Source organism: Oncorhynchus clarkii, chromosome 31, assembly GCF_045791955.1.
Source record: "Oncorhynchus clarkii lewisi isolate Uvic-CL-2024 chromosome 31, UVic_Ocla_1.0, whole genome shotgun sequence".
Lineage (NCBI taxonomy): Eukaryota > Metazoa > Chordata > Actinopteri > Salmoniformes > Salmonidae > Oncorhynchus > Oncorhynchus clarkii.
This window is the reverse complement of record NC_092177.1, coordinates 20,321,963-20,346,647: the sequence shown is the minus strand read 5'-3', so window position 1 is coordinate 20,346,647 and position 24,685 is coordinate 20,321,963. Positions and strand designations below refer to the sequence as shown.

Genomic DNA, 24,685 nt, shown 5'->3' with positions numbered 1-24,685 from the left:
CAAAACCTGGACCCGTACAAATCAGCTGGGCTTGACAATCTGGACCCTCTATTTCTGAAACTATCCGCCGCCATTGTCGCAACCCCTATTACCAGCCTGTTCAACCTCTCTTTCATATCGTCTGAGATCCCCAAGGACTGGAAAGCTGCCGCGGTCATCCCCCTCTTCAAAGGGGGAGACACCCTGGACCCAAACTGTTACAGACCTATATCCATCCTGCCCTGCCTATCTAAGGTCTTCGAAAGCCAAGTCAACAAACAGATCACTGACCATCTTGAATCCCACCGTACCTTCTCCGCTGTGCAATCTGGTTTCCGAGCCAGTCACGGGTGCACCTCAGCCACGCTAAAGGTACTAAACGATATCATAACCGCCATCGATAAAAGACAGTACTGTGCAGCCATCTTCATCGACCTGGCCAAGGCTTTCGACTCTGTCAATCACCACATTCTTATCGGCAGACTCAGTACCCTCGGTTTTTCGGATGACTGCCTTGCCTGGATCTCCAACTACTTTGCAGACAGAGTTCAGTGTGTCAAATCTGAGGGCATGTTGTCCGGTCCTCTGGCAGTCTCTATGGGGGTGCCACAGGGTTCAATTCTCGGGCCGACTCTTTTCTCTGTATATATCAATGATGTTGCTCTTGCTGCGGGAGATTCCCTGATCCACCTCTACGCAGACGACACATTCTGTATACTTCTGGTCCTTCCGTGGCCTCCAACAGCTCTTAAACGCTAGTAAAACCAAATGCATGCTTTTCAACCATTCGCTGCCTGCACCCGTACGCCCGACTAGCATCACCACCCTTGATGGTTCTGACCTAGAATATGTGGACATCTATAAGTACCTAGCTGTCTGGCTAGACTGTAAACTCTCCTTCCAGACTCATATCAAACATCTCCAATCCAAAATCAAATCTAGAATTCGCTTTGTATTTCGCAACAAAGCCTCGTTCACTCACGCCGCCAAACTCACCCTAGTAAAACTGACTATCCTACCGATCCTCGACTTCGGCGATGTCATCTACAAAATGGCTTCCAATACTCTACTCAGGAAACTGGACGCAGTTTATTACAGTGCCATCCGCTTTGTTACTAAAGCACCTTATACCACCCATCACTGCGACCTGTATGCTCTAGTCGGCTGGCCCTCGCTACATATTCGTCGCCAGACCCACCTACCAAGCCCATGCTAGGTAAAGCGCCGCCTTATCTCAGTTCACTGGTCACGATGGCAACACCCACCCGTAGCACGCGCTCCAGCAGGTGTATCTCACTGATCATCCCTAAAGCCAACACCTCATTTGGCCGCCTTTCCTTCCAGTTCTATGCTGCCTGTGACTGGAACGAATTGCAAAAATCGTTGAAGTTGGAGACTTTTATCTCCCTCACCAACTTTAAACATCTGCTATCTGAGCAGCTAACCGATCGCTGCAGCTGTACATAGTCCATCGGTAAATAGCCCACCCAATTTACCTACCTCATCCCCATACTGTTTTTATTTATTTACTTTTCTGCTCTTTTGCACACAAGTATCTCTACCTGCACATGACCATCTGATCATTTATCACTCCAGTGTTAATCTGCTAAATTGTAATTATTCGCCTACCTCCTCATGCCTTTTGCACACAATGTATATAGACTATTTTTTTCTACTGTGTTATTGACTTGTTTATTGTTTACTCCATGTGTAACTCTGTGTTGTTGTCTGTTCACACTGCTATGCTTTATATTGGCCAGGTCGCAGTTGTAAATGAGAACTTGTTCTCAACTAGCCTACCTGGTTAAATAAAGGTGAAATAAACATTTTAATAAAATCAGGGTTGGTTCACTATGCTGGGCTAAGAAATAACCACACACACACACACACATGCACACACACACACACACACACACACACACACACACACACACACACACACACACACACACACACACACACACACACACACACACGCGCGCATGCACACGCACACATACTTACTGTACACACATACACACATGCACACACTCACACACATGCGCACACAAACAAATACACACACACCTAACTGCAGAGAAAGTCAGTCTGAACACACAAATAAGAGAAGCGGAATGGATAGGCTTGTCTCAGTAAATGCTGAGGGAGGATCTACCCTTGGTACTTACCAGTCGTAAGACTTCACCCTCACCACACGGAGACTCTCCAAACCCCTGTGTCATTCATCTTTACACACCATGCATATCTATGTGTTATACTCTCCTTCTCTCTCCCTAAAACCAAACTATTTCTCTCAGTCGATAAATAGGGTTTCATCTCCGGTCAGCCCACCTCTGTATTATACATGCATGGAGTTCTAAACTAAATGCCAGATACTCCAAATTCAACTTTGGCTATTCTGTGCTACATTTGCATATCTGGTCATGCTCTGCTTAACATACTCACAGAATTGCACAGTTGGTATTTTATTACAAGCCACCACAGATATTCAGCAACAGCACAGAGCATCTAAAATCAATTAGAATGACTAAAGCCCTACCAGTAGGCCACATTGTGTATTGTAATGCCTGCAGCCATAAAGCGTTTCTTTTTCCAGGCAACAGACATAAACCATGCTTGGATGGTGGAGAGAGGAAAATCTATTAGGAACTCAGTGTTTTCTGTTGCCTTAAATTGACTGAGCCCAGATTTCCAACGGCTTAATGTAATGTTAAATCTCAAATGTGTTCTGTATTTGCCACGTTTCCCTTGATAGCATGCAGGTAATAGTTGCAATATTTGACTGGCTTTGGGATATCATGTCAAATCCAATCCATTCCAGTGTTAACGACAATTCATAGTCCTTAGAATCTATCTATTCAAAAAGGCAAAGAATTCAAGAAAACATCTCATTTCAAAAGACAACCAATCATTCCACACATTGATGAAGAGGGAGGGGAGTAAGCTACAGGTCAGAGGTGAGTGTAGAGGGCTTGATGACCGGAGGACTTACGATATGTACTGTAAGATAGTTCATGTGGGGTGACCTGTTCCAGTCCTCATGGGGAATGGATGGGCTGGCTCTAGAGAACGTATGTTTATCACGCTCCCCTGAAATGACATCACACTAATTCCACAGTGTAATTGTGTTCTGCTGCCATCGTTCCCTATTTATAGGCGCTAAAGCTAACAGAAAACATGTGGCGTGAGTGGGAGAGGAGGAGAGCGGAGGAGGGGAGGGCATTTGATGAGCCCTTAGACCATTGTGTGCATATGGGTGCTTTGCAACGCAGTATTACCTCCGAGCCATGAGGAAGAGATGCAGAAATTCCTCAACCCAACCTGGCAACCTCTTCCGAATCTGGCAAACAAAAACGACCTTTCCACTCCCTCACCGAAGACAATCAACATCCAAATGTATTTGCTACCGTCCATTCTCTGATCTAAAGATACTATACATACTTTTTTGTAGCATATGTATTTCGGTATTTAAATGTGAACCACTGACTCCTTCCCATTCCCTAAGAGTGTGGCCTAATGCTATGATAATCAATTGGATACTGAATGTTGCAATGGTAATGTGACACTTAATCCAATGTCATTTGCCATTTGAAAGCGTCTGAGTTTAGAGGTCCTTATTTAAACTCCTGCTTGTCTTAACCAGGGAGGAGAAAAGATGTTCAGACAAGCGAGAAAATAATGAGGATCAGACAGCATGCGAAAAGAGAGACAACAGTTCAGATATATAACAGACAGACAAACATACAGACAGAGAGACAACAGTTCAGATGAATAACATAAACATACAGACAGAGAGAGAGACAACATTTCAGATGAATAACATAAACAGACAGACATACAGACAGAGACAACAGTTCAGATGTATAACATAAACATACAGACAGAGAGAGAGACAACATTTCAGATGAATAACAGACAGACAGACAGACATACAGATAGATAGAGATACAACAGTTCAAATGAATAACATAGACAGACAGACAGAGAGACAACAGTTCAGATGAATAACATAGACAGACAGAGAGAGAGAGACAACAGTTCAGATGAATAACACAGACAGACAGACAGACAGACAGACAGACAGACAGACAGACAGACAGACAGACAGACAGACAGACAGACAGACAGACAGACACACAGACAGACACACAGACACACAGACAGACACACAGACACACAGAAACACACAGAGAGAAACAACAGTTCAGATGAATAACACAGACAGACAGACAGACAGACACACAGACACACAGACAGACACACAGACAGACACACAGACACACACAGAGAGAAACAACAGTTCAGATGAATAACACAGACAGACAGACAGACAGACAGACAGAGAGACAGACAGACAGACAGACAGACAGACAGACAGACAGACACACAGACACACAGACAGACACACAGACATACAGACAGACACACAGACATACAGACACACACAGAGAGAAACAACAGTTCAGATGAATAACACAGACAGACAGACAGACAGACAGACAGACAGACAGACAGACAGACAGACAGACAGACACACAGACATACAGACACACACAGAGAGAAGCAACAGTTCAGATGAATAACATAGACAGACACAGAGAGAGAGAGAGAGATACATACTTAATAACTAAGTCGTGCTCTCACTTCAAATCATTTTGGCATTTCGAGACGACCAAATCTCAAACAAAATATATTGATCTATGAGTAGCAATTAAGTAAAAATTAAGTAATCCTACGTTGATTTTTCAATAAGAAGCAGCAGCAATGTTGCTATTCTAGTGGCAGGACTAATGAAATACATTTTATTTTATTTTTTCTTCTCTCGGGTTGACAAGCAGCCAGGGGAAAAAGATTTCTGCTGGGTATTATGCAAATGATCCCAGCTGTTACTTCTAATGGGGAAGCCTCCTAATAACGTCTCCTTTTCCATGGAGAAGAAGAGAGGATGCATCTTGTCCCTATATAGTTCACTATAAAAGTCATCTGGCCTGTTAATCCAGTCGGCCGTGCGGGCGACACGTCTGAGGAGAGAGAACCTCCTTCTTGATTAAGATCTGTCTGGGGGGGGTGGGGGGTGGGCGGGGGGTGGGGGGGGGGTGGGGGGTGGGCGGGGGGCATTTTCCTCCCAGGTTCCCGTCCTTCTGGAGGACTAGGCATGCCTGGTGCCCAGGTGGCTCCACAGTAGGAACGGAGCTCATTATCTCTGGAGATATGGCTGAGGAGAGGCCTTCTGAAGACACTGTTCTCAGTCCTGGCCTCGTCTATGAACAGATGCCTAGGGTCTTTTAAAGTGGACTGTGAACAAGTGCTGTTTGGTCTCAAAGAGAGGACTGTCTGTGACCAGCAGGTTCAATCCAGTGTTCATTCTCAGAGCAGAGAACCGTTAAAGACATCCTGCTGTCTAGGAAACTCCCTTCAGGATATCATGACAACTCAACACACTATTGAATGCCGTTGTGAGGCCAGGGTGTGTGCTTGTTTGCAGACTTGTTTTTACATTTAACAGCTTTCACAGTACTACTGATCATAGTGCTGGTGCTTGGGTTGCGCATACAAATTCAGCGCATACAACATTCCATAATAGACATTTATTTGATGTTTCAAATGAAAAGATAATTTAACGTGTGAAATAGTGTTACTTGACAGTTACAATCTTGACATGTAAAGACCGAAACGGCGTCTTGACCTTAGGATAAAGAGGGACTGATCTATTCTCACGCTCCCTTCGAGAATCATTTAACAGTCGTCTTACTATCATGTTGTTGATCTATTTACTTTTCCGATAAGTAAATATAGATTTTCAAATAAAGCTGTTATTGAATTTTAGGTACATAGAGTAATGCATACAGAAAGCCTGGAGGGGTTTTGTACATATACACTACCGGTCAAAAGATTTAGAACACCTACTTACAAGGGTTTTTCTTTATTTTTTACTATTTTCTACATTGTAGAAAAATAGTGAAGACATCAAAACTATGAAATAACACATATGGAATCATGTAGTAAACAAAAACGTGTTAAACAAACATATTTTATATTTTATATTTCAGATTCTTCAAGTAGCCACCCTTTGTCTTGATGACAGCTTTGCACACTCTTGACATTCTCTCATCTAGCTTCATGAGGTAGTCACCTGGAATAGATATAAATGAACAGGTGTGCCTTCCTAAAGTAAATTTGTGGAATTTCTTTCCTTCTTAAAACCTCTCTGGGATTGTTTGGGACGCCAGTGTCCCACCTCGCCAACAGCCAGTGAAATTGCAGGGCGCCAAATGCAAAACAACAGAAATCTCACAATTAAAATTATTTTACACCATTTTAAAGATACAATTCTCTTTAATCCAACCACAGTGTCCGATTTCAAAAAGGCTTTTCGGCGAAAGCAGAACATATCATTATGTTAGCAACTAGTCACAGAAAGCATTAAGCCATTTTCCAACCAAAGAGAGGTGTCACAAAAAGCAGAAATATAGACAAAATTAATCACTAACCTTTGACGATCTTCATCAGATGACACTCCCAGGACTCAATGTTACACAATACATGTATGTTTTGTTCGATCAAGTTCATATTTATATCCAAAAACCTCAGTTTACATTGGCGCCCTGTTCAGAAATGCCTCCAAAAAAATCTGGTTAAATTGTAGCGAGCAACATCAAATAACATAAATACTCATCATAAACTTTGATGAAAGATACATGTTTTACATAGAATTAAAGATAAACCTGTTCTTAATGAAACCGCTGTGTCAGATTTAAAAAAAGCTTTACGGCAAAAGCACAATATTCAATAATCTGAGAACAGCGTTCAGCCACAAAAGCAAGCCATACAGTTACACGCCAAATTGTGGAGTCAACAAAAGTCATAAATAGCATTATAAATCTTCACTTACCTTTGCGGATCTTCGTCGGAATGCACTCCCAGGACTCCCACTTCCACAACAAATGTTTGTTTTGTTCGATTACGTCCATATTTATGTCCAAATACCTCAGTTTTATTCGCCCGTTTAGTTCACTATTCCAAAGGCACAATGCGTGAGCGCAAAATCCAGACGGAAAGTCAAAAAAGTTCCATTACAGTTTGTAGAAACATGTCAAACGATGTTTACAATCAAGCCTTAGGGTCTTTTTATAATAAATCTTCAATAATATTCATTACAGAGGAAAAATAAGGAACGGCGCACCCGCGTGACTGGGCAGTAAACAACTGAGACTGGCCTCAGCCTAGTCCAACTGAGACTGGCCTCAGCCTAGTCCAACTGAGTCTGGCCTCAGCCTAGTCCAACTGAGTCTGGCCTCAGCCTAGTCCAACTGAGTCTGGCCTCAGCCTAGTCCAACTGAGACTGGCCTCAGCCTAGTCCAACTGAGTCTGGCCTCAGCCTAGTCCAACTGAGTCTGGCCTCAGCCTAGTCCAACTGAGACTGGCCTCAGCCTAGTCCAACTGAGTCTGGCCTCAGCCTAGTCCAACTGAGTCTGGCCTCAGCCTAGTCCAACTGAGACTGGCCTCAGCCTAGTCCAACTGAGTCTGGCCTCAGCCTAGTCCAACTGAGACTGGCCTCAGCCTAGTCCAACTGAGTCTGGCCTCAGCCTAGTCCACTTGTTGAAACAGCTCTTATTCGACACCCTTCCACAATAGAAGCCTCAAACAACTTTCTAAAGACTGTTGACATCTGCTCTAAGCCTTGGGAAGTGCAATCTGGCCCCATAGACAGAGCATATTTGATAGGCAGTCACTTAAATGAAACAACAAACCTCAGATGTCCCACTTCCTGGTTGGATTTGTCTCAGGTTTTCGCCTGCCATATGAGTTCTGTTATACTCACAGACATCATTCAAACAGTTTTAGAAATTTCATAGTGTTTTCTATCCAATACTACTAATAATATGCATATATTAGCATCTGGGATTTTACTAGCATCAGGCAGTTTACTCTGGTCACCTTATTCATCCAAGCTACTCAATACTGCCCCCTGTCACCAAGAAGTTAATGCATTTGAGTCAATCAGTTGTGTTGTGACAAGGTAGGGTTGATATACAGAAGATAGCACTACTTGGTAAAATACCAAGTCCATATTATGTGAAGAAAAATAAGCAAGGAGAGACAAGTCTATCATTACTTTAAGACATGATCAGTCAATACGGAAAAGTTCAAGAACTTTGAAAGTTTCTTCAAGTGCAGTCGCTAAAACCATCAAGAGCTATGATGAAATTGGCTCTCATGAGGACCGCCACAGGACAGGAAGACCCAGAGTTACCTCTGCTGCAGAGGATAAATTCATTAGAGTTACCAGCCTGAAATTGCAGCCCTCTGCTTCACAGAGTTCAAGTAACAGACACTTCTCAACATCAACTGTTCAAAGGAGACTGTGTGAATCAGGCCTTCGTGGTTGAATTGCTGCAAAGAAATCACTACCAAAGGACACCAATAAGAAGAAGAGGCTTGCTTGGGCCAAGAAACATGAGCAATGGACATTAGACCAGTGTAAATTTGTCCTTTGGTCTGGAGTCCATATTGGAGATTTTTGGTTCCAACCGCCATGTCTTTGTGAGACGCTGTGTGGGTGAATGGATGATCTCCGCATGTGTATTTCCCACCATAAAGCATGGAGGAGGAGGTGTGATGGTGTGGCGGTGCTTTGCTGGTAACACTGTCTGTGATTTATTTAGAATTCAAGGCACACTTTACCAGCATGGCTACCACTGCATTCTGCAGCGATATGCCATCCCATTTGGTTTGTGCTTAGTGGGACTATCACTTATTTTTAAACGGGACTATGACCCAATACACCTCCAGGCTGTGTAAGGGCTATTTGACCAAGAAGGAGAGGGATGGAGTGCTGCATCAGATGACCTGGTCCCCACAATCACCCGACCTCAACCCAATTGAGGTGGTTTGGGATGACTGGGACCGCAGACTGAAGGAAAAGCAGGCAACAAGTGCTCAGCATATGTGGGAACCCCTTCAAGACTATTGAAAAAGCATTTCAGGTGAAGCTGGTTGAGAGAATGCCAAGCGTGTGCAAAGCTGTCATCAAGGTAAAGGGTGGCTATTTGAAGAATCTGAAATATAACATATATTTTTATTTGTTTAACACTTTTTTTGGTAACTACATGATTCCATATGTGGTATTTCATAGATTTGATGTCTCACTATTATTCTACAATGTTCAAAATAGTACAAATAAAGAAAAAGCCTTGAATGAGTAGGTGTGTCCAAACTTTGACCGGTAGTAGATAGTATGTAAAAATGAACACACAAATCAGATATAGATTATTTGAAAGCATGGCACATTCAGACACTAAGCTGTGAACAAAGTCTGAAGAAGAAGAAGAAGAAGAAGAAGAAGAAGAAGAATATAGAGCACATACAATGTATGGATAAAAAGCACAATAGCCCATTTCAACCTCTAGGTTTCTGTTATCAGATCCATTCTTCCACTGTGATAATCATCTCGGCTTTCCCCTTTCTTTCTCTCCTCCCTGTTTGTGAGGGGTCTGCTGGGACTGTGTTATTGCACATGCTTTATGTTTATTAGCCACATTACCCACTATATCAGTACATTTGCACCAAAGACTCACATTAATGAAGTCAAATGAAATCTGAAGTGATTTTAAACAGAGGCGGATGGGAAGAGCCCATCAAGCATGACTGGGTGAAACGCGGTGGAGTAAGGAACCAGGAAGTGTCTGTGAGCCCTAGTGGGTGACCTAATTCCCACCCACCACTCAGCGCTGTCAATTTCCATTGCTTCTCACCAGGCCCACCTACGGATGCCCTAGGCTTCCCATAAATTATATAAATGATTATATGTAAATATGTTTTTTAACATCTCCTCTGATCCAGGTGCCTTTCTGTTCTCATTTGTCACATTAGAGAGTCATTAGCATGAAGCTTACAGGCGTTATAATATACCACAACGGAGGCTGATCTGCCATGTCTGGATGAAGGCTGTTATGTTGTGGATTCTGGTCAGTTCAAGATCAGGTGGAAGGGGCTATATCAATGGTTGAGTAAAGTTTAGAGTAGTTATAATCTGATCTAGGATCAGCCTGGTATTGAGATACATAACAGTGAAACCCTGTTGCCCCAAACTAAATATAATGGATCTGTAAACAGTATAGATCAAGGGAGAGGTCAGCTGGCATCTATCACTCCTGGAGGCTCACTGGGCCCTCTTCTCTCCTCACTCAACAGCCCCTTAATCCCAGTTTCTCCAAACACTCTCCAAACGCCCACAGCCTCTCTCTCCCTCTCTGTTTTCCTCTGCCAACCAGCTGACTGTGGTGACAAATACCTCCTTGCCATCTCCAATTACACTGTCATGTAAGGATGATGTCCTACTCTGGTTCACTCAACAAAGCATAAGCACCAAGTAAACACCTCTTCCATGACACAGAAAAATAAACATTTACCCTTTCACAAAACCCCAACTTCAAAGCCAAATCCAAGAAAAAAAAGTTTGTGGGCATGGTGTGTATTTTATGATTGAAATGTTAAAGTAAAAGCAACGTGGGCATAAAGGCAAGTTCTGCAAGTGTATTTGGTTGAGGGGAAAAACAGTGCTCCAAGTAAATGTTGATGACATCCAAAATGCTCTTGTACTAGGTTCATTATCATCCATTCAAATGACTGAATATGGAGCTAAAATAACATAGAATGTATTGCTCTAGTCACAGCCTGGCTAGGCATTTTATTTGACCTACCTAAACCCTGTATTGAGTGAGCTGACCAATATATGTGTTGACAGCCTAAGGAGGGGACACTAGAGTGTATCTGGACAGTTTCCTGTGTAGCGAGACAAATGACTCCAGGCAGGGTGACTCCAGGCAGGGTGACTCCAGGCAGGGTGACTCCAGGCAGGGTGACTCCAGGCAGGGTGACTCCAGGCTCAAGGTGATGGTAAAGGCTTGGTTCGGGGGAAACTCATTTTAACTTCATCCCCCCTTCTCGCTCTCCTTCTCTCTCTGTGAGTCTTGGCATCACTGCATAATCAAATGTTCCTGTTACTGACTTCCTGTCTGTCCAGTGTGTAGGCGAGCGAGGGAGGGAGGGAGAGGGTGAGGGAGACTGCTTCCACAGAACAGAAGATAAAGACTTCTGCCCCATGATACCAGGGGCAGGTCAGCGTGGGACATACTGTCTGTCTGAGAAAAGGACTCATCCAGTTACTGTTCCAGTCTTTCCATAACACAAGGCTGTCCCCAAAACACAGGCCTAAAAATACTGCCTCTGAAACATACCATTATTATTCAAGAATTTGATTTCAATAATATCTCAATACCATTTTTGTGGTCTCCATTTTTGCTCTGATGAGAGAATCCCTACCAGGCTGCAATGTGACTTATTACTGCTCTCTAAAAGCAATCAGGGCTGTTATCATGTGCAGGCAGGGTGGGAGAGGAAACATGGCTAAACTGAGGACAGATCTGCTCTGGGCTCAGGTATGGGAGAGGATAAATGGCTAAACTGAGGACAGATCTGCTCTGGGCTCAGGTATGGGAGAGGATAAATGGCTAAACTGAGGACAGATCTGCTCTGGGCTCAGGTATGGGAGAGGAAACATGGCTAAACTGAGGACAGATCTGCTCTGGGCTCAGGTATGGGAGAGGATAAATGGCTAAACTGAGGACAGATCTGCTCTGGGCTCAGGTATGGGAGAGGATAAATGGCTAAACTGAGGACAGATCTGCTCTGGGCTCAGGTATGGGAGAGGAAACATGGCTAAACTGAGGACAGATCTGCTCTGGGCTCAGGTATGGGAGAGGATAAATGGCTAAACTGAGGACAGATCTGCTCTGGGCTCAGGTATGGGAGAGGATAAATGGCTAAACTGAGGACAGATCTGCTCTGGGCTCAGGTATGGGAGAGGAAACATGGCTAAACTGAGGACAGATTTGCTCTTGTGTGAATACTCTCCAATTATCAGTGTAATGAGAGTGAATCCCTGTCCCCACATGTAGCATACTGGATGAGACAAATGAAGGGCCCAAACACAGGGCCAGGGCCATGCAGTACACACACTATCTCTCACAGGGCCATGCAGTACACACACTGTCTCTCACAGGGCCATGCAGTACACACACTGTCTCTCACAGGGCCATGCAGTACACACACTGTCTCTCACAGGGCCATGCAGTACACACACTGTCTCACACACTGTCTCTCACAGGGCCATGCAGTACACACACTGTTTCTCACAGGGACATGCAGTACACACACTGTCTCTCACAGGGCCATGCAGTACACACACTGTCTCACACACTGTCTCTCACAGTACACTCTCACTCACACACTCAGTCTATCTGATGAGTCTGATGGGTGACTGGCTGACAGAAGGAGTATGGAGTCTGATGGTTGGCTGGCTGACAGAAGGAGTCTGGAGTCTGATGGGTGGCTGGCTGACAGACAGGAGTCTGCAGTCTGATGGGTGGCTGGCTGACAGACAGGAGTCTGCAGTCTGATGGGTGGCTGGCTGACAGACAGGAGTTTGGAGTCTGATGGGTGGCTGGCTGACAGACAGGAGTTTGGAGTCTGATGGGTGGCTGGCTGACAGACAGGAGTCTGGAGTCTGATGGGTGGCTGGCTGACAGACAGGAGTCTGGAGTCTGATGGGTGGCTGGCTGACAGACAGGAGTCTGGAGTCTGATTGATTGCTGGCTGACAGACAGACAGACAGACAGACAGGAGTCTGGAGTCTGATAGGTGGCTGGCTGACAGACAGGAGTCTGGAGTTAGATGGGTGGCTGGCTGACAGTCAGGAGTCTGGAGTCTGATGGGTAGCTGGCTGACAGACAGACAGACAGGAGTCTGGAGTCTGATGGGTGGCTGGCTGACAGACAGGAGTCTGGAGTCTGATGGGTGGCTGGCTGACAGACAGGAGTCTGGAATCTGATGGGTAGCTGGCTGACAGACAGGAGTCTGGAGTCTGATGGGTAGCTGGCTGACAGACAGACAGACAGACAGGAGTCTGGAGTCTGATGGGTGGCTGGCTGACAGACAGGAGTTTGGAGTCTGATGGGTGGCTGGCTGACAGACAGGAGTTTGGAGTCTGATGGGTGGCTGGCTGACAGACAGCAGTCTGATGGGTAGCTGGCTGACAGAAGGAGTCTGGAGTCTGATGGGTGGCTGGCTGACAGACAGGAGTTTGGAGTCTGATGGGTGGCTGGCTGACAGACAGGAGTCTGGAGTCTGATGGGTGGCTGGCTGACAGACAGGAGTCTGGAGTCTGATGGGTGGCTGACTGACAGACAGACATTAGGGAAACAGACTCCTCCTCTGATTCACAGCCCCTACAAACTGATAGTCATTACATCATGATGCTCTAAACTAGACCACCAGCAACTTGTTACACATTACAGGTCTATACAATATGCCTCTTCTTCTTCACTATTATCAATGCACAGAATTCACTTTTCAACGTGCAAGTCCACTCAGGTAAACTGAATATTCAAGCCTCAAGGCTTATACCACTCCATAAATATCGAATGTCTCATGGGCTTTGAGAAAAAAAGAATAACAAATCCTCACTGCATACATTTTAAAAATTAGTCTATCTCTTCCATAACCATCAAGAGGAGCACCCTCTTAACCTCTCATTGTCTCCTCAAATCTTCTGCTTAGCGGGGCTAGCAATAAGGTTATTCGATCTATAAAGCCTTTGTAATGCCTGGTGCAATAACTGTTTTTAGGAGGGATCAATAGGTGTTATCTGCTTGTCAATGTTTCATACTCCTCTATGACACAGAGGCTGGCCCGGTCCTTTCTGACTTTGCAGTGAATGCAGCTAATCCACTAATCAATAGCCTCAGTGATAACAGGATGCTTCCTAAGCCATTTAGCACACCCTTATCACTCTGGGAGTAGACACTCAACCTGTCAAAATAGTTTTTCCAGTAGCAGAGCTGAGGATGAGAGGAACATTTCATGCCCGTGAAGGGGAACAAGTATCCTCTTCCACACCCGTTTAATTTAAAAGGGGGATGAACAGTGATATCTCTCTTCTCTTTTCAGAGGGTTGGGCTTGTAAAGGGAGAAGAGGAGGTTGTTAGATGGAGGAGCTGGAGGATAAGATCATCTAATTAAGCTTTAAAACAACAACAACGGGCTGTGTAGTGTTAGGGATGGGCTCTAGCACACGGCCATGAGCAGTGAGTAATTACCAAGAGTATGCATATTTCCACATACACTAAATCACAGGCTATCCAGGTGGGACCTTGAAAACATCAGAAAGAACGCAGCCTGGGAGGATTTTACAGGCTTTAGTTATTCTACGCCTTGTTGAGAAAAATGGATAAATAAACCTCAGAATAATAAGTAGCCAAAACAACAGCCAAACAGGAAGCTCAACAGAATCTACTCCTTTTAACAAACCAAAGCCAAGCAAAATCAAATCAATGTCCTTGAAGATGTTTTCTCTTCTCATGAGAGGTATTTAAAAGGAAGCTCCTCTTCTCTGTCTCTCTCTCTCTCTCTCTCTCTACCCCCTTCCCATGCTATTTCAGTCTGCCTGTCTCGCTCTGACTAACTCTGCGTGTCTCTCAATTTCAGTCACTCTCTCTCGCTCCCTTTTTATCTCCATCTTTCTCTTCCTCCCCGTCGCTTACCCAGTGACTCATCTGTCAGTGAGCGAGTGGAGATGGCGCTCATCTCTACCCCCCCCCCCCCCCATCTTCTCTCCCCAGCTGGGCCCCGCTCTGCTCTACAGGGGGTCTCTCTCATCCCCTCCCAACCCTGCTTCCCTTCCCGATCCAATAACAACATCCATCTCCATTTTTCTCTGAGCTGGCTGCATCCAGGACACGATGAGGAGCTCTACAAATCCCCCAGGTCTTCAGCCCGGCTATATGGTTAACTGTACGGTGTAACTGCGCCATATGCTTTCAAGATTCAAGATACTGCAGTTTGGAGCGGGGAATGGCCTTAGACTACACTATTAAAAGAAGGGAACATCTGGTTGGCTGCCCATGTATCAACCTGTTAAATCATATCTTGTTATCATATCCTGTTAAATCATGTCTTGTTTATTGTTGCTTATCTACTTATTTCCTGGTTAGCTATATTGGGATATGGTGCATAGATGAGTAAGTCTCACAGAAGACACTGTATTTCAAGCCCTCCCAGCATCCTCCTGTAACAGGAAGCGTACTACAAACACAGTTCTTTGTTGGAGTGTATTGCCTGGCCTCCCACATGTCATAGTCTTTATTTAACTAGGCAAGTTAGTTAAGAACAAGTTCTTATTTACAATGACTGCCTACCTGGGAACAGATTTTTACCTTGTCTGTTCGGGGATTCGAGCCAGACACCTTTCATTTAGTGGCCCAACACTCTAACCACTATGCTACCTGCCACCCCTTTATGGTGGCTCAATTAGTGAGGCTGGCCACAGATAGGATCTTGGGAAGGATCGAGGCCAGAGGCTATAGGAGATTGATTGGTAAAGAGTTGGAACAGGAGAAATGAAGTCCAATTTCACAAAGAACAGCATGTGCAGTTGCGTCACTGATCACTTGGTCACAAAACATCATTATTCAAATACTTTGAAAAACATGAATTTGGTTGAAATTAATGACCTAATTGAATAATTGAGGTAAATTCATCCTAATTTCTGGTGAGCAGAGTGGGTGAGGTCAATCTTAGTTCTGAGGCTCCATGAAGACCTTCATTCTTCCAGCCTTAGTCTTAGCCATGGCCTCCTCTGTCAACATCTTTGAGGATCTATAATATACCGCCAGGTGCCCCAATGTATACTAAATTAGCACCCACTCTCACTTTGGACTGTCTGGGCTTATAATGGTAAGGGACAAATTGTGTTTGAATATTTAACATTGGATCACTCCCACGTAGCTATTTTCTTCCCATGTGCTGTTCTAAATAGAGAGGGAGAGAGGGGAGAGAGTGTGCTTCCTGGCTAATTATGTTCACGATTAAATGGAGTGGATTCCAATCAGGTGGAAAGAGTTTTCTAAAATAATGAGTGAGTGACCTCAGGTGAGAACACATTAGGATGGCTATCATGTTAACCTGCAAAGCTTCTACTTTGTCTGGTTCAAAAATATCCTCCAGCACGCAACTGGCTGAGAGCGGATACAAATGCCCCCGGCATTAAAATTAACATCTCTTGCCTCCCAACATTAGTACAAGATAAACAGTTGAGGCTAAAGCCGTCACAACAATAGACTCTCAGCCCTGCTTGTGTTGCTAACACACAAATGGAGTGACATGACAAGCCATCAGATCACAACTGACTTCAGACTAAAATGGTCTGACTGTGTCAAGCTAAGAGGCTACAAGGACGGAAAATGTATTGTTGATGCTAATCAAACAAGACTCTGCCTTAACCTCCAGAAATTACAAACAAGTGTTACTTTACAGTGTCCAGAACTGTTCCGAAATAATAACCATTCAGCATCTGTCCTAAACTGTTCTGAAATAATAACCATTCAGCATCTGTCCTAAACTGTTCTGAAATAATAACCATTCATTATCTGTCCTAAACTGTTCTGAAATAATAACCATTCCTCATCTGCCCTAAACTGTTCTGAAATAATAACCAGTCATTATCTGCCCTTAACTGTTCCAAAATAATAACCAGTCATTATTTGTCCTGAACTGTTCTGAAGTAATAACCATTCATCATCTGTCCTGAACTGTTCCAAAATAATAACCAGTCATTATCTGTCCTGAACTGTTCCCGAAATAATAACCAGTCATTATCTGTCCTTAACTGTTCCAAAATAATAACCAGTCATTATTTGTCCTGAACTGTTCTGAAGTAATAACCATTCATCATCTGTCCTTAACTGTTCCAAAATAATAACCAGTCATTATTTGTCCTGAACTGTTCTGAAGTAATAACCATTCATCATCTGTCCTGAACTGTTCCAAAATAATAACCAGTCATTATTTGTCCTGAACTGTTCTAAAGTAATAACCATTCATCATCTGTCCTTAACTGTTCCAAAATAATAACCAGTCATTATTTGTCCTGAACTGTTCTGAAGTAATAACCATTCAACATATGTCCTTAACTGTTCAAAAATAATAACCAGTCATTATCTGTCCTGAACTGCATTCATCATATGCTGCTTGTATACATGACAGGCCAAATACCTACAATATTGTGGGAGGAAACAAGCCAAATACCTACAATATTGTGGGAGGAAACAAGCCAAATACCTACAATATTGTGGGAGGAAACAAGCCAAATACCTACAATATTGTGGGAGGGAACAAGCCAAATACCTACAATACTGTGGAAGGAAACAAGCCAAATACCTACAATATTGTGGAAGGAAACAAGCCAAATACCTACAATATTGTGGAAGGAAACAAGCCAAATACCTACAATATTGTGGAAGGAAACAAGCCAAATACCTACAATATTGTGGGAGGGAACAAGCCAAATACCTACAATATTGTGGGAGGAAACAAGCCAAATACCTACAATATTGTGGAAGGAAACAAGCCAAATACCTACAATATTGTGGGAGGGAACAAGCCAAAATCTGTAGGCTAAAACAAACAAAAAAACAATTACTTTAAGATGTCAGAACTGGTTACATGAATAAGTGAAACAAGCCCATGTGAACTAAAATGGCTATTAATCAGGAGTGATTTACTTTCAGAGATGAATATTTCATAGTGAGGGATTGTGTGTGCGTGGGTGTGTGTGTGTGTGTATGCGTGTGCGTGTGTGTGTGTATGTATGTATGTATGTATGGTGAACTAGATAAAAGGAGGGAAGGCCCCTTAACCCTGTGGCCCCTCAGCTGGCTGGGTTCAGGAGCAGGAGCCTTGCCCGCCAGAGGAGGAAAAATCAACAGCTGATTATTAATGAGGTCTCTCCACTATGTCAAGCTCAGTCTCTGCCAGGACTCAATGAAAAACAGAGGGAAAGTCACAGACCAATCTTATCTGGCTGAACCTGTTTCCCCTTCCTACTGCCAGCCGATCTAACACAGAACAAATGGCCTTTCCCCAGCACTTAATATCGGTCTCCAAGCCTGTGTGTGTGTACTGTAGTGTCATGGGAATCATGCAGGTCCCTACCTCCCCAGTCTGTGTCAGGGTCAGCTTGGGCAGCTTGCTCTTGGAGCTGGTGATGGTGCTACCAAAAGCTGGGTTGCTGTAGCCCACATCCACCACCTCCAGAGGAGGCTTGAGCTCCGGGGAGTCCAGGGGCATCTGGTCCTGGCCGTCCATGGGCCGCACGTAGGCCGTAGGCTTCTGCTGCTGCACGGCGCTGGGCTTGCCGTGCAGACCCTGCGGGAAGGTGGGCGTGGAGAGGCCACTGGGCAGCAGGGAGGTAGAGGCCACTGGGGAACTGGCCCCGTGGGAGCCCGGCTCCTGCTCCAGGGGAGACTTAACATGAGTGTTGCTGTCCTTGTAGCTGCCATGCTCGGCCGATGACGGGGCCTTAGGGGCCTGCAGCTGCCCGCCCCCGTGCCTCCTGGAGAGAGTGGAGGTGGAGGAGGAGGAGGGGCTGCTGCTGGAGTCTCCCCTGTGGTCCACTACCTCGCCCTGTGAGATGAGCAGCTCCTCGTGTCTTTGGGGCTGCTGCTGCTGCTCATGGGTGAAGGAGTGTTTCCCCCTGCTGCAGGATGGGCCCCCCACCCCCTGGACCCCCAGGCCCCCCACCCCATGGACCCCCTGGCCCCCAACCCCCTGACCTTCCACCCCCTGGGTGCTGCAGTGGGCTCCCCGGGACCAGTCGGAGGACCAGGACTTCTTGGAGCTCTGATGGCCGTGCAGCAGGCTGGAGCTGGTCAGAGAAGAAGAGGAGGGAGGAGGGGGCATGGAGGTTGTATGGTTCCCTGTGCCCACCCTGTTGCTCCCCCTCTGGCCTCCCTTGGTTAAGAAGCTGGGCTGGTCTTGCTTCTCCATGGGGCCAGGGGTCTGGGGAACAAAGTTCTTGGGGATGCCCACCAGGTGGCTCTGGTTGGAGTGGCTGGTCAGGAGCTCCTTCATCTCATCGTAGTTCCCCAGGGTGTTCTGCACCCGGTTGGCCAGGGCGTCACCTTTGTTTGTCTACAGAGACAGAGACAGAGACAGAGAGAGTGATAGAGGAGAGATGGTGAGATGTATAGTTAGTTACAGCCTCTAGTCCTCTCCCCAAGGTTATCATTCCCTACTACTCTGACAACTGACAGAGAGCAGCAGGTCATCAGAGATACACCTAATTACAGACAGACAGGAACTCAGGCAGTGTGTGTGAAAGGATGTGTGTGTGTGTGTGTGTGTGTGTGTGTGTGTGTGTGTGTGTATGCGCGTGTGAGTGCGCGTATGTGTGTGTGTGTGTGTATGTGTGCGCGCGCACGTGTGTGTGTGTGTGTGTGTGTGTGTGTGTGTGTGTGTGTGTGTGTGTGTGTGTGTGTGTGTGTGTGTGAATGCGTGCATACATAGAAAAGGGTGAAATCATGCCTTAGTGAGCAAGACGATTAGGCTGTACATTAAAAGCAACTCAGGAAAATGAAAAAGTAAGTAGCCCCTCTCTGAGTCTAATACAAACCTTACAAACTGTATTAAACTATAGTCCTGTATAAAGCACGTTCAGAAATCCATCTTAAGAGGGCACATTTGGTGTATTAACATGTATTAAACAAGTGATTAAAACAAGCATTCTTAGTGTGGATCTATAGATAATAGATACCTTGTTTAGGTTGTTGGTCCCCCCCAAAGTGGATAGACTGGGAGCTTCTGTCTGTCAGTATAAAAAGACAGTAGTTTATAATCTAGTCACACTGAGGGATATAGTAGACCAATGGGATGATCTCACTAAGTGTATAATCTAGTCACACTGTGGGATATAGTAGACCAATGGGATGATCTCACTAAGTGTATAATCTAGTCACACTGTGGGATATAGTAGACCAATGGGATGATCTCACTAAGTGTATAATCTAGTCACACTGTGGGATATAGTAGACCAATGGGATGATCTCACTAAGTGTATAATCTAGTCACACTGTGGGATATAGTAGACCAATGGGATGATCTCACTAAGTGTATAATCTAGTCACACTGTGGGATATAGTAGACCAATGAGATGATCTCACTAAGTGTATAATCTAGTCACACTGTGGGATATAGTAGACCAATGAGATGATCTCACTAAGTGTATAATCTAGTCACACTGTGGGATATAGTAGACCAATGGGATGATCTCACTAAGTGTATAATCTAGTCACACTGTGGGATATAGTAGACCAATTAGATGATCTCACTAAGTGTATAATCTAGTCACACTGTGGGATATAGTAGACCAATGAGATGATCTCACTAAGTGTATAATCTAGTCACACTGTGGGATATAGTAGACCAATGGGATGATCTCACTAAGTGTATAATCTAGTCACACTGTGGGATATAGTAGATCAATGAGATGATCTCACTAAGTGTATAATCTAGTCACACTGTGGGATATAGTAGACCAATGGGATGATCTCACTAAGTGTATAATCTAGTCACACTGTGGGATATAGTAGACCAATTAAATGATCTCACTAAGTGTATAATCTAGTCACACTGTGGGATATAGTAGACCAATGAGATGATCTCACTAAGTGTATAATCTAGTCACACTGTGGGATATAGTAGACCAATGGGATGATCTCACTAAGTGTATAATCTAGTCACACTGTGGGATATAGTAGACCAATGGGATGATCTCACTAAGTGTATAATCTGCTCAACTGTATTGTTAATCAATAGTGATATGTGACTGTTAACACACTACTCTCTTCTAGCTAATATCTCTCAGTGGTAAACCTTAATTTTTTGAAAACCTCCAAATAAAGCTAAACTCATGAGCCCTCTTAAAAAAATATATGTTGTTGTAATAACTGTTTTATTTTGTTTTATTATTGTTTTGTTTTATTTATTTTGGTAGTTCAGAATAGAATGCAGTCACACGGGGAATTTCAGACAAAGGGCAGAACCACCCCCAAACTCATGACTTGCCTAAAAGGCAACATTCTATTTAATGTGCAACACATTACTGTTATATTCAGGCCAGGCCTTTTACAGTGCCTTGCGAAAGTATTCGGCCCCCTTGAACTTTGCGACCTTTTGCCACATTTCAGGCTTCTAACATAAAGATATAAAACTGTATTTTTTTGTGAAGAATCAACAACAAGTGGGACACAATCATGAAATGGAACGACATTTATTGGATATTTCAAACTTTTTTAACAAATCAAAAACTGAAAAATTGGGCGTGCAAAAGATTCAGCCCCCTTAAGTTAATACTTTGTAGCGCCACCTTTTGCTGCGATTACAGCTGTAAGTCGCTTGGGGTGTGTCTCAATCAGTTTTGCACATCGAGAGACTGACATTTTTTCCCATTCCTCCTTGCAAAACAGCTCGAGCTCAGTGAGGTTGGATGGAGAGCATTTGTGAACAGCAGTTTTCAGTTCTTTCCACAGATTCTCGATTGGATTCAGGTCTGGACTTTGACTTGGCCATTCTAACACCTGGATATGTTTATTTTTGAACCATTCCATTGTAGATTTTGCTTTATGTTTTGGATCATTGTCTTGTTGGAAGACAAATCTCCGTCCCAGTCTCAGGTCTTTTGCAGAATCCATCAGGTTTTCTTCCAGAATGGTCCTGTATTTGGCTCCATCCATCTTCCCATCAATTTTAACCATCTTCCCTGTCCCTGCTGAAGAAAAGCAGGCCCAAACCATGATGCTGCCACCACCATGTTTGACAGTGGGGATGGTGTGTTCAGGGTGTTGCTTTTACGCCAAACATAACGTTTTGCATTGTTGCCAAAAAGTTCAATTTTGGTTTCATCTGACCAGAGCACCTTCTTCCACATGTTTGGTGTGTCTCCCAGGTGGCTTGTGGCAAACTTAAACAACACTTTTTATGGATATCTTTAAGAAATGGCTTTCTTCTTGGCACTCTTCCATAAAGGACAGATTTGTGCAATATACGACTGATTGTTGTCCTATGGACAGAGTCTCACACCTCAGCTGTAGATCTCTGCAGTTCATCCAGAGTGATCATGGGCCTCTTGGCTGCATCTCTGATCAGTCTTCTCCTTGTATGAGCTGAAAGTTTAGAGGGACTGCCAGGTCTTGGTAGATTTGCAGTGGTCTGATACTCCTTCCATTTCAATATTATCGCTTGCACAGTGCTCCATGGGATGTTTAAAGCTTGGGAAATCTTTTTGTATCCAAATCCGGCTTTAAACTTCTTTACAACAGTATCTCGGACCTGCCTGGTGTGTTCCTTGTTCTTCATGATGCTCTCTGCGCTTTTAACGGACCTCTGAGACTATCACAGTGCAGGTGCATTTATACGGAGACTTGATTACACACAGGTGGATTGTATTTATCATCATTAGTCATTTAGGTCAACATTGGATCATTCAGAGATCCTCACTGAACTTCTGGAGAGAGTTTGCTGCACTGAAAGTAAAGGGGCTGAATAATTTTGCACGCCCAATTTTTCAGTTTTTGATTTGTTAAAAAAGTTTGAAATATCCAATAAATGTCGTTCCACTTCATGATTGTGTCCCACTTGTTGTTGATTCTTCACAAAAAAATACAGTTTTATATCTTTATGTTTGAAGCCTGAAATGTGGCAAAAGGTCGCAAAGTTCAAGGGGGCCGAATACTTTCGCAAGGCACTGTATGTGTAAGAACCTAGTAAGAATGTACAAAAATTGCAATAAAACATGCATTATGCTAAAATGCACCCTATATAAACAGAAATTATAACAGAAACACGTCACTAGATATTTGAAAATAACTGCAAATGAAGATTCATTTCAGTCATACAATAAAATTGTCAATTTGTTTTCTGTATAGGGAGATAATTTGGCTATTGAAAGGCAACAAAGGGAAAAGATACATGCGTACAGTGTAGCAGCGTTTGGTATCACAGAGGACTGTGGTGTAGTAATAGTACAACACTACGTCAGACTCAGGAAGCATAAGCCTGTGTATTTGCACAACTCCTGGTTAACAGCATAAAAGTAAATTAACAAATAATGGTTGATGGTCCGGGGAAGGGATGGTGTGGAGCATGAAGAGACATGATGCTGTGAGGGGGAATTATCTTCTGGGTGGTTAACCTTTGACCTGTCAACCGTAGAGGATGCCAGCTAGTGTAACGAATCTCCTCCTCGTCTGATGATGAAGAATAGGAATCATCGGACCAGTTTAATAAAGAAACTGAACACTGTATGACAAAAACAACAAAAGAGAATGAAACAGTTCTGTCTGGTAAGGATACAAAGACAGAAAACAACTATCCACAAAATCATAGTGGGAAAACAGGCTGCCTCAGTATGGTTCTCAATCAGAGACAACGATCGACAGCTGCCTCTGATTGGGAACCATACCAGGCCAAACACAGAAATACAAAACCTAGAATACACAACATAGAATGCCCACCCCAACTCACGCCCTGACCAAACTAAAACAGAGACATAAAAAAGGAACTATGGTCAGGACGTGACAGTACCCCCCCAAAGGTGCGGACTCCGGCCGCAAAACCTAAACCAATAGGGGAGGGTCTGGGTGGGCATCTGTCCGCGGTGGCAGCTCTGGCGCGGGACGTGGACCCTACTCCACCATAGTCTTGGCCCACTTACGTGGCGCCTCTGGAGCGGGGACCCTCGCAGCGGGCCCCGGACTGAAGACCCTCGTAGAGGGCGCCACTGGACTGAGGGGCGCCTCTGGACTGAGGGGCGCCTCTGGACTGAGGGGCGCCTCTGGACTGAGGGGCGCCTCTGGACTGAGGGGCGCCTCTCGACTGAGGGGCTGCGATTCTGGCAGCTCCGGAGTGAAGGGCGGCTCTGGCAACTCCGGAGTGAAGGGCGGCTCTACGGTCAGGACTTGACAGCTAGGGCTAAACTTCTGTCTACATCACCCCTAACCAACCTTGTCTCCCATAAAACTCTAATGGCTATGCAGTTGTTGTTCCAAAAATAATTGCATTTTAGCTCACCCAAATGGATAACTATCCCCAGTTACTGTCATTGGAGTGGATTCTGAGCAGTGATGGCAGAGTTTGACATAAGGGCTGAAATGGGGCAGTTTATTAGGACACAGGGGCACAGGGAGAGAGGGAGGGATTCAACAAGTGTTTGGGATATCTAAACAGACAACTGGATGGCATTTACAGCAACGACCTAGGGTCTTTCAAAGTCCTGGATGTGTCCAAATGTTTATCTCAAACGAGGAGTGATACAAACTAAGGAGTGACATTTGTATCAGGTCAGTCATAATTTCAGGAGCCAGAGACGGAAAAGCCTCAAACAGATCAGGCAGCATAGACCGAACCCTACTGTAACAGCAGTCTGTGTTTGACCAACCAGCAACCAGCCCAAAGCAGTAGTCTGTTATCCACTGTCAGCATGTCCTCCAAAGGGGAGCCTAAGCACACACAGGTTATTTAAGTCATGCGGTGAGGGCTCAGTATTTTTAGTGAGTGTGATGTTGAAGGGGCACTTGTAGACCTCCCAGACGCTGTCGTTCTCAGTGAGTGCAACGACAGGGCACAAAGGGCTCTTGTGTAAAGAAGGAATGAGCCCTGGGCTGCTGGGTTTGGAGCAGGGCTGTCCTTCAGTGCACTGACTGCAGTCTGACTGCTCTGGATAGAGACTAACTACAGGTGATGAAAGGAGTAACTTCACTAGGCAGTAGAAGTATAACAATCTCACTTTATCTGGCTATCTACTATAGATTTT

General features: G+C 44.4%; 1 protein-coding gene across 1 annotated transcript in view; it reads right to left on the bottom strand.

The window, feature by feature from the left end:
- The window catches only part of LOC139390625 (AF4/FMR2 family member 2-like), a 274,611-nt gene that overhangs the window by 175,464 nt on the left and 74,462 nt on the right, over positions 1-24,685 (bottom strand). Inside the window, exons 3-4 of the mRNA XM_071137875.1 lie at positions 19,631-19,681; positions 18,031-19,008 (exon numbers count right to left, since the gene is read on the bottom strand). Of these exons, the coding sequence (XP_070993976.1) occupies positions 18,031-19,008; positions 19,631-19,681 (1,029 nt within the window). The remainder of the gene's footprint in view (positions 1-18,030; positions 19,009-19,630; positions 19,682-24,685) is intronic.